Source organism: Leptosomus discolor, chromosome 9, assembly GCF_034619465.1.
Source record: "Leptosomus discolor isolate bLepDis1 chromosome 9, bLepDis1.hap2, whole genome shotgun sequence".
Classification (NCBI taxonomy): domain Eukaryota; kingdom Metazoa; phylum Chordata; class Aves; order Leptosomiformes; family Leptosomidae; genus Leptosomus; species Leptosomus discolor.
The window spans coordinates 13,279,501-13,299,807 of record NC_141399.1 but is presented as its reverse complement, the minus strand read 5'-3'; the positions used below and the strand labels follow the sequence as shown (position 1 = coordinate 13,299,807).

At 45.3% G+C, this 20,307-nt stretch overlaps 1 protein-coding gene across 1 annotated transcript in view; it reads left to right on the top strand.

The window, feature by feature from the left end:
• MGLL (monoglyceride lipase) overlaps positions 1–20,307 on the top strand; it is a 62,906-nt gene that overhangs the window by 40,439 nt on the left and 2,160 nt on the right. Inside the window, exons 4-6 of the mRNA XM_009961440.2 lie at positions 7,350–7,486; positions 9,007–9,117; positions 15,253–15,342. Coding sequence (XP_009959742.1) covers positions 7,350–7,486; positions 9,007–9,117; positions 15,253–15,342 — 338 coding nt within the window. The remainder of the gene's footprint in view (positions 1–7,349; positions 7,487–9,006; positions 9,118–15,252; positions 15,343–20,307) is intronic.

Below are 20,307 nucleotides of genomic sequence, written 5' to 3'. Positions count from 1 at the left end.
TATTGTCATGGAAAACTCAGTGTACTCACTATGTCTGTACAGATGGTGTGAAAGAGGGAGCCCTCTCCTTTTAGTTCCTAATGCTTCCTATCTGACATGGAAGTAGTCCTTCTGGAAAAGCTTTAGACCATAGGCTTGTATCAAACATTCACAGTGTGAAGCTTGTCAATAATGCAGAGCGGGTTTACTCTGTAGTGTGCCCCAAGGTCCTGTTTCCTGATGGTCCAGATCACGGGCTTAGCTGGAGCATTCCACAGCTGCCGTCCAGCCGAAGCATTGCTTTTTGTTCTTGTGGAAACCAGAGCAGTCGGAGAGGATGGGAGAGAGATGGTGCACAGCTAAAGCTCGGTCAGATGGACACTGAAAGGCTCACCTCTAAGGTTTAGCTACCAAGTACACTGCAGCACAGCAGCTGATCTAGGTGGCAACTTGATCAGAGCCCAGGTAGCGTGACAAATCCTAGGACAGCTTACTCTACTTCTCCTAGCTCAGGTGCCTTTGCTCTCCACCCGCATGCAAAATGAAAAGCACGTACATATGGAGGGCAGACACTACTAAATGCCCTCTGTGCGTCAGACTTGATGTGGCTGGGGAGTGGAAAAAGATAGGGGAAATAAAACCAGTACAGGCTCCCTTGCTGTGATAAGTCTGTTATCAGGGCAAGGAAGCTGCTTTGTTGAGTCAGAATCTGAAGGATGAACTCGGAGGTGCTTCCTGTGTGTATTTGTTCTTGGAGTGGAACATTTTCTTTGCATGTTACTGTCAATACAGGCACAGTCTGTTGACTTTTCCAGATGTTGGTTATCCTGCTTTGAAGCTTCTTCCTCTTTTAGTTGTTTGTGTGTCTGAATGGTGAATTAGATGTACTGCCTGTTAAACAAATAATTAACCTTTGAGAGCTTTGAAATCTGGTATGTTTAATTAATGAGCTTTGCTTACTTGATGAAAAGGATGTGTACTTGATTCATTACAAAACAAGTATATTTTTTTCAGTAGTAAACTGTTATGACAGTTTGAAGTGTTTACTAGTTCATTAATCTTTTTTTTTCATTAAACCCTAAAAAACCACCCAAGCAGAAAATCAAGACTTCACACAACATTTGCTATGTAAACCCATTATTAGTGTCGCCTTGTGTATTGTCTCACCCACAGCCTCCATCTATGTTCTTTCTACCATCTCCTCCTCTGCAAAACTGCACTGCCTTACAGTCTGGGATTAGAGTTAATTGTTACTTTTAGATCTTGCAGTACCTTGGGCCAAGGTCTCTGATGACGCCCTGCAGTGCTGGGTGCTGTACAAGTGCAAAAAAAAAAAAAAAAATCCTTGCTCAGGCGAGTTTCAACAGATCTCCTAAATACGGACATCAGCCGTGATGCCTTGTGACACCACTTAATTAACTGCTGCACTGAGTTCCGAAACTGAAACACTCTTGAAAACTGTATCTGCTTCATCTTGTGCTTTAAGTACAAGTTTTACCTCCAAGCCTGAATGCATTTCATATAGGGCAGAGAGGAAAGCAGAGGCGGACAAGGGTCACTGTCTCCCGGTCTATGGGGTTTGGATATTAAAATGAGCTACCGAAGTGTTCCCTTCCTATAGCAGCAGGACCACAGGGTAGGTTGTGGATCACCACAGCGAGGTCCCCACCTGAGCAAGCTGCCACAAGCTCAGGAAGATCACGGGAGAGGGATTAGATTGGCATGTTTGCACCTTGTGCACCAGAAGAGCCATCCAAATTTCTGTCACTGGCATCTCCCTCCTGCAGGCTCAAGACCCAGCATTGCTCCTCCGTGTGGGCTACCTGCAGAGTGAAAACAGCTATGAGATCTTTTAATTATGGGGTTTTTTCCTAACTCGGTCCGTTTAGCAGCAGGGAGGACAGACTATTTTCACATCTCCAGCAGCATCACCTGCTAGGGGATGAGAACAAAAAAGGGTGAGGTGGGCTCACCTGCCCGTGTGCCACAATGTCCAACACCAATGAGGAGTCCATCCCATCTCCAATTTGGGGCAGAGAGCAGAGGCACAGGCCTTTAGGAATAAAACAAATCTTTCTGAAAGCTAATAAACTCATAATACTGATGTAACTACCTCGTTTTCCAAAAGGCATTTAGACATTTGCTTGAAACAGACTTGTCAGACTCCAATAAGCATATTGATGAAGGAGGTAGTGAAAGAAGAGGGTCTTCAGCCTGAACTTGATTGTGGGTTCTGACAAAATCCTTCCTTTGCACACCACTGTCTGTGCTGTGATGTGCTGCTGCTTGCTGCTGAAGCAGTAAAATCACCTTTTCTGGCCTTCAGCAGCTCCTTTGGGAGTTGAATGGCACCCATGCTCCAGCTTATTAAATCAGGTGCTACAGCACTGAGCTTTGTCAATGGCCCCCTCTGACATAATTAAGAAGTGGCCTTTCGATGTGGGACTCTGTGGTACAGTAGTGGCTCCTCAGCTGTGCCTGGTGAATCACTGACTTCGCAGTGGTGGCAGATCTCACCTTTAACTACTTCTGAAAACTCCTGGCGCCCCTGTGTTAGTGCTATGGCAATTCAAAATGTATTTATGCTGAGGGAGCAGTGAGCCTGGAGTGCCTGATCTTCTCCTAACTCTACCTGTTTCTAGTTCTCCCACTTCAAAATCTTGGAGTTAGGAATCTAGAGAGGAAAACAAATGCACAGTATGGTGGATCCTGAGGCAGAAGTCAAGCCCTGCGTTTCTCTTGATTGTTTCTACCATCAGTTGGTTAGGGAGAGCATTTCACCCCACAGATGCCTGTGATGGTGTCCTCGCTACAACAAAAATGGATCCAAACCATCCCCTTTCCCCTTTGGAAACATCAAAATATGTGAAAAGTCAAGATCCAGATTACTGCTCCCCAGGCAGATTTCTCATGTCCTCTCTCTATGTTTTATGGCTTTCCCATAGTTAATAGGGAGCAAAGGCTGAAAAAACAGCATAGCCCATAATTTCTGGTCTCCCATGGCTGTAAGCTTTAAGGAACAGCACTGAAATCGGTAAATTTACAGCAGCATAGCTGAAGTCAACATTTGACCTTGCACTTCCCCTGTCACCTCATCTTCCGTAGCAAAATGTTCCTGCTGAAGCTCTGAGGAGCAATTCAGTCCACACCTGAGCGAGCAGGGTGAGGCTGTGCCTTTGTCAGGAGGGTTTGGCACTAGGAAAGAGAAAGAAATATGTATAGTGCGTGGCTCATATAAAAGTTGGTGTTTAGAACAAAAATTGTGCAATATCTGAGGGCAGACAAGGTGTGCTGCTGTGCTCATCCATCCCCGCAGTACCTCAGAGGGCTGGGTGCCAATGCACCCTAGGCTGTGTGGAGACAGGCACTGCCAGGCTCTCCTCTTTGCCTAATGCTTCTTGGTCTTAATTAGTGTATTTAAGGATGAATTTCTTCAGCTATGATGTGGCCCCACAGCCCCAGTAAAAAAGCATCATGCCAGGGGAGACCCGGCACAGCTCCTCCCTACCCTCTGCCCAGCAAGCCCAGAGCTTGTGTGTGCGCATTTCTTCAGGCAGTTCCCATTTTACTGAAGAGGAGGGAGTGTCGAGTTGCACTATGCTTTTTATTTATATTTTTTTCAGTATATCTCAAATCTGACCAGGATGTAACATTTTTGGGGGCATGTGAGCCAATGTCAGCTGATGAGTCTGGCTGCTTTGGAGTGGTTTTCAAAAGCAAGCCCCACACTACAAGAGAATATGAGATCTGAGGAATGGAGGTACTTGTAGAAATACACATTTGCAGGACCACAGGATCCATTATGCAGGCACAGTGATACCTACGTGGTGATAACGCACTCCCCAGAACCCTCACACCCTCAAATATTTCATCACTGAACCCTCAACTTTGTCTTCCTGCGCAGCCAGTCAGTATTCTTCCATCCAGAGAGGTGTGTAGCTTTTGGGGGATCTATAATTGTAGGCGAAATCATGCTCTGAAGTCATGCTTTCTGACAGGATTGACTGATCTTGAGTTACTGTTCTTGTCTCTACGGTGGCAGAGCTGCAGTCTGAGCAAGCTCATGAAGAAAATACAGAGGGCAGAAATTAATAGCTATTACATATTGGGCCAGATCATTACAGCCTTTATTCAGTCTTTGAGCGAAGTATGTTATTTTGCAGTGGTGTGTTTGGTTGGAAATGGAGGCTTAGAACTCCTAATTCTAGATTTGCAATTTGAAAAGATGTGTTTTGAGGTTTTTTAAAGGCTCACGTCTCAGAAAGTGTGCCCACAATTATCCCAGTATATGCAACCTGAAACAGTGGATCACTGAGCCACTGCACATACATGATAGTAGCAGTGAACCACGCAAGCTGGATGTGAAGCCAGATAGATATGAAACCTGGTCGGCAGTTTTTGAAAACCAAGTGTGTCATGCGGGTGTGCACTGGCAATCACAACTCTTTACAGATGAGCACCTCGTGTTTATAACCTCACATTGCATCACAGTGTTGTGATGAGGAACTCATGGAGCTATGATTCTCATGACGCTTCTCTGGTGTCTCCCTTCGGTGCGTGTCACTTGGGTGTGAAGCAGCCTCTAGTAGTTCCAGTTCTGGGTGCAGGTGGTTCCCCTCCTCTTGCACCCCCTGTCTTGCCACTGGCAGGGTGGAACCATGACATCAGATTCATTCCCAGCAAAACTGAAAGCAAATAGCTGTACATCAAGAATGAACCTGACCTTTCATTCTTAATAGCTCTAAAGGTGAAAGATCAGAGAAAAACATGTCAATATTCTTGACTGTACTGATGTTTGGTTGTGCACATCTTTCATCTCACAGAAGAGGTCTTAGTTCCTCACCCTGAAGCTTTCTCAGCTGGGAGATTCAAACTTGCAATAAACCCATTCTCTGGTGGAGTGAGTTTGGTTTCTTGGAAGGAAGAGAGAAAAATAGTCAAATAAAAGAACACAGCAATGCCATCTGGCTAACTTTGTGCAAGGGGCAGGGATAGTATCAAAGCGAAGACTTGCACGGCCTTCCTTTACCATACATGCAGACAAACTGCACCCATCTGAGTGGGGAACAGTAGTTTAGTAGTTAAAAGCAGGGTCAGAAGGTGGGTTCATTAAGATATTAATAAAAAAGAATCCCAAACCCTGCAGAAATCCAGTGAGATGCTTGTCACAGCTATTGCACAGGTTATTTCTTGGCTTCAGCAATCATAACTCTGATTGTTATGAGCAGCATCATTTTTATGTGGTAGGACCAGGGGATTTTCTCCATGCTGAGGACAAAGAAGGCTTTCCAGACCTGCCTCTGTCTCATCCAAAAATAGAGCAAAGCCTTACAGCTCCAAAACAGGGAGTCATGGCCCATACACAAACTGGGCCACAGGGCTTTGCTGTTTCTGCTTGCTCAGCTGTCTTTCTTACACAGACACTGTAGAGAAAGAGATACTAGAAGCAAGTGCAAGCAGCACCAGAGAAAAAAGAAGTGGAAGTGCAGAGCTCTGCTAAGGGAAAATGTTCCTCTCTCTGGACTGTTCAACTCAAATTAACCTGCTAAATTTGAAGTTTAAGTAATAGGCAGGTAACGCATTTGATGTCCACAAAGTGAGTGGGCTGGACAGGTATAAAAGTTGGGAAAAGCTTGCTTTCCATCTGTAATAAAAGTCAGTTTAAAGTTAATGGATCCATTAGCCACACACATGGCTTTACTTCTGTAGATCATTGCAACTTTTATTTTAATTGGCTCTTCGATTTGTTTCTGGTCACTGATCCGCGGAGGATGCTTCCTGTATCATATTTTGGCAGGAACTGGAGTGTGTGCATGGAAAGCAGAATGGCAATATGTTATTTATAATTGACTAGCATGACATCTATGGGTTTATCTGGCAGACAGCACGGCTGGAGACTCAGCTCTGGAGAGCACGTGGCAGACAAAAGAACAAGTTTGGGGTTCAGTTTTTCTTAGATGGAGTGTATTGAGTCCAGCTTTTTATTAGAAGTTCTGCCTAATTTGCAAGGTGATTTTTTGGGTGGCTTACAGGAAAATTAAGTTTACACGTACTGATTTCTTCAGGTATGACTGTTGCCAGCAGATCTAACTGAAAAGCCTTTACCTTTCGGGCTGGGTGGGCAATGCTTTGCTTTGCTGATCACTAGAGGGGGGTGCCATACGGCACGTAAACAGTTATCAGGCACTTCGCATCCTTTGACAAGTCATTGCCCCTTTGTGCCTTTAAGTATGCCTAAGTGCCCACTGGAGAAGGCCTCAGGAGACACGCAGCAGGAGGGGTATGTTGTTTAAGACTCCCTGTAACCTATCCCATAGGGATGGGATGTGTTTTCCCCTTCACAGTTTTCCTTAACAACCTGCATGGAACAGAAACAAGCAAGACTGTTTTTAAGGAAGAGTCCTATTTGTGATAGATAATAACATGTATGTGTGGTCAGGTAAATATGCAAACTGCTTCCCCGAAGTGATATTAATTTCAAGCCTTTGCAAGCTCAAAACTGCCTGGGACTGTGTTTGTGGCAATGCTGGCTCCATCTCGGCCAGGGATGCCACTGTTCCCATAGCAACTCACCATCTCCCGTTTTAGTCTTTCCTTCCCTTTGATCAGACGAGGTAATTCCCAGATACAGAACGAGCTAACGTGGTCCAGGAGCAGTAGTTTGCATTAACACTTGTTTAGGAGGAGCATGCCACTTGACCCTTTCCCACTGCAGGCTGTTGCAACCGCCGTCACTTGGCCTCCTTTGCTGAGAGCTCTTCACCTCGTAGCAGGGGAGGTTTCCAGCCCACTTAGTGCTCCAGGGTATCAGTGAGAAAAGGCAGGACTCTGCAAAGCTTGTGCACACCCAGGCACTGGAAAAGGCTGTGTCCATGACCTGTTAAGTTTATAGCAACTATATCTAGTCTTCAGAATTTGTCTGTTTCTTGCCAAGACGCTACACAGCAGTCATTGCTGTACAGTGAGCGATCAGACCCCGGTAGCTATGATCCCTGAGGCAAAAACCCATTTCCGAGGATGCAGTGACCCGCCATCTCCACAGCAAGGCAAGACAGCCCCTCTGCTCTCCTCACCCTGATGTTGAAGGCTGCAAGAGATAGATTGGTACTCTTAGTTTTGAAGAGCAGGTGGAAACACAGGTGAATATAAGATTTTTTTTTAAATCCGCTTATGGACAGTATGGCACTTTTTAAGCAGCTCTGTGCAGCTTACTTTGTATTTCTGCAAAACTCTTCCTGTTAAGGGGTGACTGTAGGAGAATGCCAAGTTAGGACAGTAACTATCCAACAGGCGTGTTTCTGCTAAAGCCTTTCTCCATTGCAACCACTGCTTCGAATGACTTGGATCCATGCTCTCCTTTTCCCCTACAGTTGGCCATGGGCAGAGCGAGGGAGATCGTATGGTTGTCTCAGATTTCCACGTCTTCATCAGGGACAGCTTGCAGCACATTGACCTCATGAAGAAAGAGCACCCCGAGCTGCCCATTCTCATTCTGGGGCACTCCATGGTAAGCACCATCCCCTACCCCTCCCAGCAGCACCCAGGACATGTGCCATAGCACAGTGGTACTCTTGTGGATGGCAGGAAATAACTCAGCCTACAGCAGGAAAAACAAAACTACAAGCAACCTTCCCTTCTGCTTCATTCACTGACTGATTTTCCAGCATGCCTTACCCCACGAGATCTGTCTTGAGTATAGTCACTCCTTAACTTTTCTACCTGGATCATGGCCCTAATTAGTGTCATTTGCAACAATGGGCCTACTTTTAATAAAACTGTTCATTCACACTGGGCACGTGGTAAGTCCCACCACCTCCCTGCAGCATTGGGCTTCTCCTTTCATTTCAACCACTAACCAGGAGGTTAAGCCCTCCAAAGCTTTGTGAGTGGCTGGGGGTTGAAGCACAGAAATACCCTGTAGCCCCATTCTGTTAAACAACCTAACAGGAAAATGTACCAGGGATTAGGGCTGCAAAAACAAAGGCAATGATTTTGTGAACAGATCTGAAGTCTGATTCTGACAGCATGGGCCAAATCCCTTTATTCAAACTAGCAATATTCCCACTGATGGCATTGATCTGTTCTCCCTGCCTTCCCAGAGGAGAGGAAAATGAATAAGTACTTTGGGATTCAGCCCATGCTCAGATAAACAAGTGTTCTTGCATAAGAAGGCATGGCATGCTCTGAAGTGCTCGCTGCGCTCCTAAGCCAGTGTGACAAGGAGCTAATTTCCCAGTGAGGTCTTTGAGATGCTTCTCGCTGCTACTCCGTTTAACAAGCCCCTGGTTCTCCAGCAGCATGGAAGTTCACCAAATATTTCCCTTGGCAACTAATCCTCTGCAAACTTTCCCAAGCAAGTCAGCCAGATCCCTTCTGTCCCTGACCCCTCACACCATCAGCCCCTGTCCTGGTGCAGGAGGGCTCAGCCTGGCTGGCGTTCAGCTCTAAACCATGGGCTGGGTGTTCGCTGGCTGGCCCTGGGCACAGCACTACAGAGCTGGAGGGGCTGGGGACACTGAAGAGGAGAATATTTAACTTCCAGTAATTAGTGAAGATCTTCACATGCCGGATGGCGGCATTGCTGTTGCCCAGGTTACCAATGCCATAAGCACTTGAGCGAGTCCCACTTCACCGTGTCTTCCCAATGCAGCACCGGTCTGTCACGCTGATAGGGCCTCAACTTATTTTTTGAGTCCCACCTGAAATACCACTTCAGACATTTTCTTCTTAGTCGTTTTAACTGAGGAGGACACAAGGCATCCTGGGCAGCTGACAGTCATTCCACGGAGAGATGAGTTCGGCATGATGTGAGGATTTATAGCATGAGAACAGAAACCAGGTCTCCTCCCCACAAAACCCAGACACTTCTAGTGCCCCTACTCCTCCAGCCTTTCTTGGTGACCACACTGCTCTCTGGGGCAGAGATAATTTGTTTGATTGGACTAAAACCCTTCCAGTAGCAGGATTACTATACAAACAAGATGTTGACACCTGTATTAAGCTGTGGGCTGTTATTTTGCATTGCAGGGGGGAGCCATCTCCATTCTGACAGCTAGTGAGAGACCCAGTGAGTTTTCAGGCATGCTGTTAATCTCTCCTTTAGTGGTAGCCAGCCCAGAAGTCGCCACTCCCATCAAGGTAAGAGCAAACCCGCGTTGCACCTAGTCACCTCGCTCTTCTGCTGAAGGAAACGCGTCAAGACCTCTAGCCTTAACATGCAAAACCCCGCTGAGATCTGTGCCACCTGGATGCCAGTCAAGACTTCTGAGTGCCTCCCCCACAGTCCCAGCTACTTTTCAGAGGGACAGTGAATCCTGAACTCGTTCAGAAAAACTTATTTGAATGAGAGTCGGATAATGATGCTACCTCGGGCAGTGGAACCAGACTGTGCTTTCTTCACCACACCCTGCGTGGCCCACACAGTGCCGTCCTTTCCCTTCCTCTCCTACCGTTTTCTTCCTGACTCATACAGAGTCTGGTATAGTTGCAACACAGGCTGCTGGCTAAGTCAGGCCATGGTTATTTTTGGCGTTTGGGGGATGACCAATTTCTAAAGCAAACTAGAGTCCTTGAGTCCCAGGAATCCTTTGTGAGCCTCAAAGGAGGCTTCCAGCTAAAGCATCACTGCCCCAGCAGCATCCCATCTGGCCCAGTACCATAGCTGGTTCTTGTCCAGACCATCTCCTTTGGCTTACATTTAGCCTTTATCCCCCTCCCATTCACACCTCCCTTCCAGAGCGGTTTGCACTGCCCAGTTTGCCCTTCCCCAGGGAGGCTCTGCAAGGCACCTGACCCTCAGCTCTCCCCTCCTTTCTGGATTTTTAAAAGAATAAACAACAATCCTAAAAGAAGTTGGAAGCAAAGGGAAGAACCGGCTAAGCCGGCAGGAATGACAGACCATCTCATTCCCACAGGACTCATTCCTTTATCCTTTCTCCCTAGACTCCTCTCCTAGGGCTAGCTGCTTCTTTTAATCTACTTCTAAGCCATTTCTGCTGCTTTTTTTTTTCTTCTAAGAGAAAGGAAACAGAGTGCCTCAGCTTTCAGTATAATCCTGTCGCACCTTCCGCTGTAGCCAAAGCCGTCTACTGACCTCACAAATCATTGCAAGCACCAAAGGGTGCTTTTTAATCACCTCACTCTTCCACTGAAGGAAATGCTCTAGACCTGCTGAGGTCTGCATCACCTGGATGCCAGTCAGTATTTTCCTTCTAAGTGCCTCCCCCACAGTCCCACCTACTTTTCAGAGGGGAAGTGAATCCTGAACTCATCCAGTCCAGGAAAACTTATTTAAATAGGAGTCAGAGCACCAAAGTGTGCTTTTAGGAGGCTAGTGGCTGATTCTTCACAGGCGAGGCTATACCTGACTCAGCATAAGGGTGCCATGAGCACCAATGCCACTGTTTTGTCTTACTTTGGAAAGGGAAAAAGAATAAATATTAAGAAAAAAAATATATGGGGTCTGAATCTGAAAGACACTGTTAGCATTCTTTTTCTAGTTGAATCAAGGGAAATATGGAAAGGTTTTCCTTCTTCTAGAGCAGTACCTTTTGCTTAGATGCTCAACCCTTTCTGAAATAAGGACTCACCAGTTCTGTGGGAACTAGTATTACTGTAGTCTGGTTCTTGCAGATCTGTACCAGATTGTTGCTTTATTTCAGTGTAGGAAATCTTAATCTCTAACTGAAGTATTTTGGAAGTGTTTATACAGTGTCTTTCTTAGAGAGTCTCTCGCATGCAGTAATACAAGTGCACAGTGAGTTTCTTTCTCTTTTAAATCTAAAGCTCAAAACTGATAAAAAGTTAATTATTCTTGAAATATCTCTGCTCTATCAAATTTAGTTGAAGTCAGTCCTGGAGTTAAAAAGGTATTTGCAAGAGGAAGGAGTGAAAACAGGCAGAGTATTCCTGCATTAGCCACATTTTCCCATAACGCTGAGCTGAGAACACTTGTGTTTTCACTTTTTTTTTTCCTCTGAGAGCCAAAAAACGTTTCATTGGTGTTTGTCCCTCTGAGGCACAAAGGCTTTGGTTTTCCCTTGGAACTGGTACGACTTCTCAGCCCTGGGCCATTTCCCAAGGACCATTGCATTCATCCCTTTGGTGGGGAAGTTTCCAGCTGAGCAAGAATTTACCTTGGCCTAAACAAACAGAGCTCAAGGCAACAATAGCAGTGGGCTAGATTACACACTGGGTCCTTCAGTCTGTTTTAGAAATACCTTCCCTTGCTGCACAACCAGCCCTGGCAGCAGCAGAAACGCGGCACATTTGCAGACTACATGTAGGAAAACCAAATTCTGCTCCTTGCAGAAACACAATTTCATCAATGCCCTATAAATCCTATGTCCTCATAGAAGCATCCAGTTGCAAATCCAGTGGAGAGAGAGGGATCTTATTGCCTTCCCCCTTTTCTTCTCAACTAATCTGGACAAAATTCATCTCTGAATCTTCAAAATTGAAAAGAGCCCAAAGTCACGTATGCTGGCAAAGAGCAGAGTAAGGGTAAAAGAGTGTCTCCCAGTACATTTCTGCTGTTGAATGCTTTGAAATTAGGTGAGCAGGACAACCTCTTAGGAAATGTTCCCTTAATCCTGTACTAACCCTCAGCCTATTCCTTAAGGACTCAGTACATGATATTCTCTCTTTACTTTCTGTGTTTTCCATTTGGCCGCTGCTGATCTATTGCTTTCCAACTTAACTGGACATCACGTTGTTCCAGTACCTGAGGGTCTCCCAGTCATTCAGCCTGAATCTGCACCCAGTATCAGTGCAGAGGGCTGTTTCTAAAGGTATAGGCAAACTGGAAAAAAGTACTGTATTGAAATACACTTACTCTGGCTTTGCTCTGATCTGTTCAGTTTAGCAGAGATGGTGGTCATGAGGTTCAGACAACATATATGAATTGGTTTGGTATCCAGGTATGGAGACACTGTATCTGATATATGTCATGTCATACCATACCATATCATATCATACCATATTATATCATATCATATCGCTGGTATGATATCTCCCTGATAACACTGTTCAGTTGCTCTGAACCTGATCTCTGTACCTCACCACAGTGTCTCTTCCAGAGACTTTTCAGCTCAATCAAATGAGCCTGGCTAGCTTAACCAGTTTAACCATCACGTTTTTGTAAATCCAGCTCATTTGTAGCTGAAATGAACTACAGGGCATTCACACAACAGTTTGGCAAGCAGAGGTCATGGGAGAGAGAAATAAGCACATTAAGGTGTGGAAGGAACAGGAATTGCTCCATTCAGAAGAAAAGTGTCTACACTGTGAAGCATCCATATAGTTAAACTAATGCAAAAAATGTGAAGTCAGCTTTAAGTTACACTTCCAGTCAAGATGTGTAACTTCTTCAATCTTACTCTGAGATTTTTTTCATAGACAGGGAAGGGCTGCATTTGAACACTGCTTGTATTTTGCACACCTGCAGTGGCCTTGAGCAGCTCTAGTATCCACTGCTCCAGTGACATCCTCAGCCCAACCAGTAATAGCCCCATCTTTGCATTACCCTTCTTGATCATTTGGGAGATATTCTTTCAAGAACCAACACTGCCACTTTGAACCAGCAGGGAGATAAACTCTTCATGTATCAAATATAGCCAGCATTTCAACCGCATGGCTTTTAATTAAAGACTGGTATGTCACAAACTGTATCACAGTGCTCACAAAATCAGTGAAGGCCCAGGGGAACCTTCTGAATTTTTTATTAGAACATAAAACTTGATTTTTCTGGACATGACCTTGCTTCCAAGAATAATCAAAATTACATCGTAATTTTGAGGGTGTACTACATGTTGGAGGGAATGGAGCATTTCCTGCAGGTGAGAAGACCCTGTGAAAATAGTGGCAGAGTCCTTTCACAATCAGTCCTATCGTTAGTTCTGTCTGTGCATAAATAAGTTTTTGTGCACACAGGGTGTGTATATATGTGTGCGTAAGTACATCCGACATGTCTATGTACAGGGCCTGGTGCTTCTCTTGTACAGCTGAACACCAGAAATGACTTCACTGACCTCACTAACCCAGGATGGTACATGCTGCTCTACTTGTGGTCAGAAGCCAGCCCTGTCTCTGTGGCAGTTTAGCAGTCAGCTTGTGACTCGGTTTGGCAAAACTCCAGGTATTCATGGAAACTTCAAGAACATTTCCAAAGCATGTCACGGAGGCAAGGTCATCAGCAGACTGTGGGGGTGGGATGATAAGCGTATATCATTCGAATAGAAAAAGGGCCATACTGAATCTGACAAAAGCCTGTCTAGCCTGTCTCCAACACGGAAGAGCCTGAGAAAGAGCATATATGTAGTTCTCCTTTCCTTGTCACACCTTCCCCACGTTCAACACATCATTAGGCTGCTGTATTGTTGCTCGTATGAGAGGAAGATTCAAATTTATACTGCTTCTGCAAAATCGCTATTGAAGATCCTTAGGAATATAAATATTCACACACGTACCAAGCAGACACAGAGCAGAATCCCCATCAAACTCATGGCTTCTTCTGGAATTTGAGAGTATGTCAACTAACTTCCTTCTTCAGGCAAATTTAAAAGTAAGCAAATCACCCATCTTCCAAAAGACGTGCCATCTTTTACTCTTTCATGTGTTGTCTTGGACCTAAATATCTGTGGCCTTAATACCAACATAATGATCTTGTGGCCAATAGTCTAGATCTTGAGAGAGCATCAGCTAACCTCTCATGCCAAGGTATTTGCTCTCAAATAAGCAATCATTAGGCATAAGAACTCACCCTAGCTCTTAATCCAGGCTCCAATTTTAGGGCAGCCTAATTGCCTGAGGTTGTCATGATAGTCTTTGGAGACAGCAACTTCCAGACCATTATTTGGATGTTAGAGGTGTTCTGGGGAGTTTCTCTCACTCCCCATACTCTGTAAAGGAAGCCTAGGACAATTACACTTCTTCTAAGTTAAATATCTCAGCTAGGTGTCTGAAGTTACTTGGCGTATATCTGGGTCATCATAAGTGGTTGGAGAGAAGCAAAACTGTTACAGAGTTGTCAGCACACGGAGTCCATAACCTTGCCTAGTATTCATGAAGGTGCGTTCCTCAAATCATCACTGCCTGGAGTTAACACAAAACAAAGATAACCCCATTCCTGCTTGTTTGGATCATAAGCTCATACTTGCATTGCTGTGGATATGTTATTTTACTAGTCTAACTCCGGAGACCTCAGTAGAGATTAGTTTTGCTGACCCATGTCATAGCCAGTGAGGGGCTCAGTATACTGGTAGACAGTGACACTGGTTCCTAGTCATATCCATGCCACGGTACACATGTGTTCCAAAATCTGCTGTGAGTCTTTACTGCTTTTCACTCCTGGATGACTTTGACTTCAACCTTGCGTTATTCCTCTAGTATCATAATTACTCTGTCATGTATCATCTGTGATCTAAAATGTCAGAGGGTGCTTCAGAAGTGATTAAATATCAGCAGAAACAGAGAACGTAGGTGACAGCCTACCTGCGGGTGTTAGCTGTGAACACGAAAGGGCCATAAAACAGACCAAGAAACACTAATTGCCTGTTTTCTGACTTAAGTGGTGATCACTTAATTAAAGACAGCTATCAAAGATCAGAGCAGAACCCTGGTATCAACGTGCTTGTAGTGCTATTGAAATGAAAGATGTTACTCTTTCTTCCGCCAGCAGTTTCGAGCCTGAGCTGCTGAATGCTTTTGTGTTTCATTCCCAGGAGACAAGTGAGCAATGGATTTCCTTAGCCCAATGCATGCATATTTTGCTGTTGTTTATTTACAGGTTCCCCGGAGAATATGCTTATTAAAAAGAGTGCAGCCTAGGCAACTACTGCAAATTGCAGCGAACATCACTTATATACTGCAGCCTGAAATCAGAGCTGTGGCAGCAAGGAAAGGGCAGTAAAACAACAAAACCCAGCCCTTCCAAGGGCTTGAAATGGCTTTTTCCTATCAAAGTGCTTAACTGAGACCTTTTTAGAAATTAACTTGAGAATGAGAAAAAGGCAAAGTACAATGAAGTTGTGATGTTGCATGTGGACGGACAGCTGATGGCATTTCATTCTAGCACACCCACTCCCTGATCCCAGGAGCAGTTTAAACACTTTAAGAGATATGTTTTAAATATATAACAGATCTTTCTCCAGTGTCAGTTGACATTTCTCAACTATTTAACTTCTGTGCTGATTCCCATCATCTCAGGATTTGGTCCTCCATGTTATCTCTCTTGCTCTAACTAGCTCTTTAACTCCTTACTTTCCTCTCCCACAGGTTTTTGCAGCGAAAGTGCTCAACTTTGTTCTCCCAAACCTGTCACTGGGCTCAATAGATCCAAATGCAATTTCCCGAAACAAGAAGGAGGTGAGAACCTTAATGCCATTTAAAGTCATTGCACAGTTGATATCTTGTCCCAGTCCTGCCATTTCTCTTCAAAAACCCCAAGTGTTTTGGTAAATCATGAGGGCAAGATCTATGCTGGTGTAAAAATGTGAAACATCTCTGAAGTCAGAGGGGCTGACTGCACATAGCAGAAAGCTGCAGGAAATCACTTGTTCTTCCCTTCGGTGTGCCTTGCACCCACAGCCGCTCTGGGTGCAAGATGTCACAGACCTGTGCTCTGGTTTGTGGTGGAAAGCACATAGGAACCATGTTTATCTCTGCTGCACCACCACCACTCATTACAGTAGCAAAAAACAACTTATACTGGTTACAAACATGCTGCTAAAGTCAATTTTTCCAGCCCTGCTCTTTGCAGTGAAACCATGCAAAACCCTACAGTCCTGGGGATTCGATTTCCCGCTTACAAACCAGCATCACATTGTGCCGAATGCATTCAAACAGAGGCAAAGAGCGTGCTTGCCCCAAAGACTTAGCTACAAGGTCTCCTGGATCACATACTGGCTCTGCTACAGCCTTTCCAAACAAATGACGTATTCTTGCTGCACCCGAGAATAATACCTAAGTGAGCTGCAATGGAAGCAGCCTTTGTTAAAAACCCAGTTCCAGCTCCACCACCGTGACTGTGCGTGGAATGTTCCAGGGTGAAGTTTTTGTAGTGTCACCATAGCTTGGGACTCTCCTCCCATTCATACCACTCCTAGTAATAACTGTTGCAGCTTATTGATGCCATCACTGGCAAAACCAGGTGTCGTTGCACCTGCTGCAACAACACATAACATGGTTTTTTCTTTCTCACTGTTGTGGAAGGAGGCAAAGGAGGGAGACACGAACTGTAAGTGAATGAAGGTGCTTTGGCTGGACCCAGAACTCAATGCATTTCAGAAACCGACTTGAATGATAGAAGATGGCACTTAAAAGCAGGACAGCTTTGCTGGTATAGTGGTCTGTTGTTCCTGTGCTCCCACATCAGCTCGCATCTCGCTGACAGATGCTGTGATTTCTCCTGCTGTTCATGCAATGGTTCATACTTAAGTAGAAGTTAATAAATTGCCTTCCTCTGGGGAGGCAGCTCCACTGGCATTAGAATTGAAGCTGAAAGGATCAGGAGCAAAGACAATGTCAGTGGCTGTGTGAGTGCAATGCGTTCAGCCTCAGTATATCCCACCTCTTTGACTCACCCATCCAGTTAACTGGAAAGCAAAGAATCTCCCAGAATAGCCTCAAGACTTTCAGGGTTGTTTCTTCGCTCTGCCAAAGAATTTTTTGGTCAAACGACTCAGTTCACTTATCTGTGAACAGAACATAACATTTCACTGGGTTGAAGGCAGAAAGATCCAAGGAGCTGAGAAAAGGAAGCCAGAATAGGTCCTAGGAAACTGTCATGCACTGTATGACATATGTTCTTAAGTACCATATGAGGCTGCACAAAATGTGTACTTGGGAGGAAGGCTGATTCCAGTCAAGCTGTAGAAACCCGTTCTTAATTACATTCAGCTGCCATAACTTGTTACATATAATTCAGAGGAAAGGTTTAAATTAGACAACCAATTCACTAAAATCACACAGAGGAAAGTTTCACTTTTGCATTTGTATTTAGACCATAAAAGTAATTGGCTCAGGAGGAACTTAGAAATTTGAGAGCATTACCTCCTACCTGAAGGGTGAGTGTGGCTGGAGCATGTAAGTCTTTGGCCGCTTCTACACTGATTTGTTACGTGCCACTTGAACTCTGTGCCGCAGCTGGTCCTTAAGGGTGGCAGTTTTAAATACATCTCTGACCATTGGATCTTCTGCTGGAAGATGCTAGTGCATCTAGCTTTACAGGAGAAAAGTGATGGTGCGGGGACATCCTGAATGGTAATGCATTTAGAAAAGTGTCAGTGAGCTCCTTTAATGAGGTGCACAATATTGACTGAGAATTTCCATGTTGGGGTGATATTAGGAATCACCACAGCAACCACTGGACATAGTTTATAATAAATTCTGTTGTGTTGTCTTTCTACCCAAATATTTGCTGCTGCTCCCTCTGCTCTATGATGCTCCAAGTCTCAAGAGCTTCCTCTGAGCATTGTTTTTCCTCTGCCCTTTCTCTTTCCATGTGGCAAGGGAAAGCCTTTTGCAGTGGATAGAAATGTAGGTCTGCTCCCTTACAGTCTGCTTATAATGGAGTAGTCTTCAAAATGAGACAACAAACCCTTCCTCACTGTGCTGCCTGCTCACCTGCAAGTGAACACACAGCTGACATAGCAGCTGTGGATTGTGATGTGCTTTCCTGACCATCTTCAAACACCAGGATTTGAGGCTTCAGGCACTTACTGAAGACAACACAGCATCTCCACCCTCTGCCTGCCTCTGACACACACTCCGGCCCTCCTTTTGGATTTAAGATGAGCAGCTTCAAAGCACACAATGTGCTGGAAACATCCATTATTTATATGTTAAACATGTTCTCCTGACATACCAACTTTCTATACTCTAGAAATATTTTTGGGACATCATCCAAGAATTTCCTGATGAGTTTGTGTTCCCAGCAGGCTATCCTCAGGGTGTAGGGACTGAAACACAGGACAGTATGGAGATGTTTGATCTGCTTGCTATATCAAATGCAAGAGACACAAAAGAGAGCAAGAAGCAACCTTAAAACCTAGTCATGTTATTCCAAGGAGAAATAACATCACAGGGGTGTGCACTCCTTTACCCCATTAATCTTTGTTAGCTGCCATTGATTTCAGTGGAATAGTCCCCCTGACTTTAGTCTGGTTCCTGAAGAGTCCACATAGGATGAGGCTGCAATTACCTTATAATGAATTTATTGCTCTGCAAAACGCTAAGGGAAGACACAGACCTCTAAGGAGGGGAACATGATGCAGCAGGAGCCCTGATGGTTACTTGCCTTAGAATTGCATAGAGAGAAAAAAGAGCTGTTGTGATGGAGTCTGCAGAGCCTTCGCTGGACGGCGGCTGGAAGCAGTTGCAGGCTGTCCCAGGGTCACCCTCACTCGCTTGCCACTGCTGTCTCAGAGCTCAGTGTGCCAACAGAAGCTCTGGGCTTGCAGGATTTGCTGTTCATAGCTTGCAGTATATAAAGCCCATTCCCTACCTTTCACTCTTTCCCCATGCACTGAGCATTAACGCTGACAGGGATTCCTGTTCATCAACTGGGAACAGGATCCTCCCTCTGCAGTCCTGATCGATCTGGGTTGGGATTGGGTTATTATTTTTTTTCCTCTCCCATCATCTACACAAAAATATTTGTTGGCTGCTCAGTAGCTAAAAAATCCCTGTTCTTTCAGAAAAGAACAAGAGAAAGAAAGAAACCCATTAGGTCATTCTCTTAGCATTTATGGGGCTGGGGAGGGGGCCAGCTCACATGAATTCATCAACATTGTTTTACTCCATGGGAAGGGAACTTCTGTCAATCCATCCACCCACCCCTCCTGACTCCTCCGCCCGTGAAGTTCCTCATTTGTTGCCTTCAATTAAAAAAAAAAAAAACCCTAAAAAATAAAAAGAAACCCATCTCAAAGCTGTGTTGCTTTAGTGCAGCTCTGTGACATAGAGCCAGACAAGTAGCTCCCAGATTAGGCTGAAGCCAGTTGCTAAGTAGCCAGTGCAACACAGTGGTTTTGCTCAAAATGCTGATGAAGTTTGGCTGAAAATATCAGGGTACACCCAGCTGTCAACAGGAGAGCTAGCAACATCACGCAGGGCGGCGGGTGTTTTGGAAGCGAAAGCTGAACTTATGAGCATGTTCACGAGAGGATGCTTCTTTCTAAACACGGGCAGGTCATTGCCCTTTTGAAGCACTTTTGCAGAGCAGGGAGGGTATGGCAGACAGGCTGAGCAGTGTAGGGGATGGAGGACATGGTTGGGCACTGGAAGGGTCCATGTGGAGCCAAGAGGACCACGTGCTGTTCAGCCTCTCTGCCTCCTAGGGCCTTTAGCAGGCGCAGAGAAGGCTCGGCATGTCTTAAGAGTGGATCCTTTCAGCTCGACCACAATCTCATCTTTGCAGTGGCCTCTTACAGTGTTTTCCAAACCCTCAGCGTGCATGGGCACTTGCCTCTTTGGAAGGGAGATACTATGCACGAGATCCTAGTATGAGCTGTGATGAGACCTCTATCTTTGTCTCCCTGCCAAAAACTACCCCTCACTTCAGAGTAGCCATGATCTTGCATAGAGGCCAAAACAAAATGACGGCCTTAATTAAGTACTAGAAACATCTGCTGCATCCAAGGGTCCCTAAATGAGTGCTACAAGAAGTTGAATTTCTTTGGTCCAACTCCAGCACAAATTAGAGTAGCTCTACAGCTGTCACTCCCTTGACTATCACCAACACTGTGGGCTGGGACTGAAGGGTGCCAGCTGCTGATAGTCCCAAATTCCCACCTCCTCCTTCTCCTTGCTGCACTTGGTGATAGGAGCTATGGGTTCAAGCAGCAGGAGATGGTGGGGATTGGAAGCAAGGTGATGGGGAAAGACTTGTGAGCACCAGCATGCCTCGCTGCCAGCTCCATTTCCAGTGCTTTGTGCTCCAACACGTTTGAGACAACAAGGAGGGAAACTGGCTTTATGCCCTCTGGCAAATTAGTGCCCTCAGCCAGGAAAGCCTCACCATGTAGTGTCCTTCTGCCACCTTGATAACCTCATCGCACAGGGAGATGAATGCAGAATCCACCCCAAAGCCTTTCTGGCTTCTCGGTGGGGACCAGGCAGGCCACGGTATCCTGCTAGAGTGCATGTCTGTGCCTACACCTATGCATAGTTACATGTCCCTGGGGTGGCCTTGTGGGTCACCCCACATTTGTGGTCCCCTCAGGGTAGGCACGTGCAGCAGCCTTTGAGGGCCTCAAATTTCTGCAAAGCGAGGGAGAATTTGAACAGACCCCACTGCCTGCAAGGAGAGGAGAGTTTCGGCTAACCTAT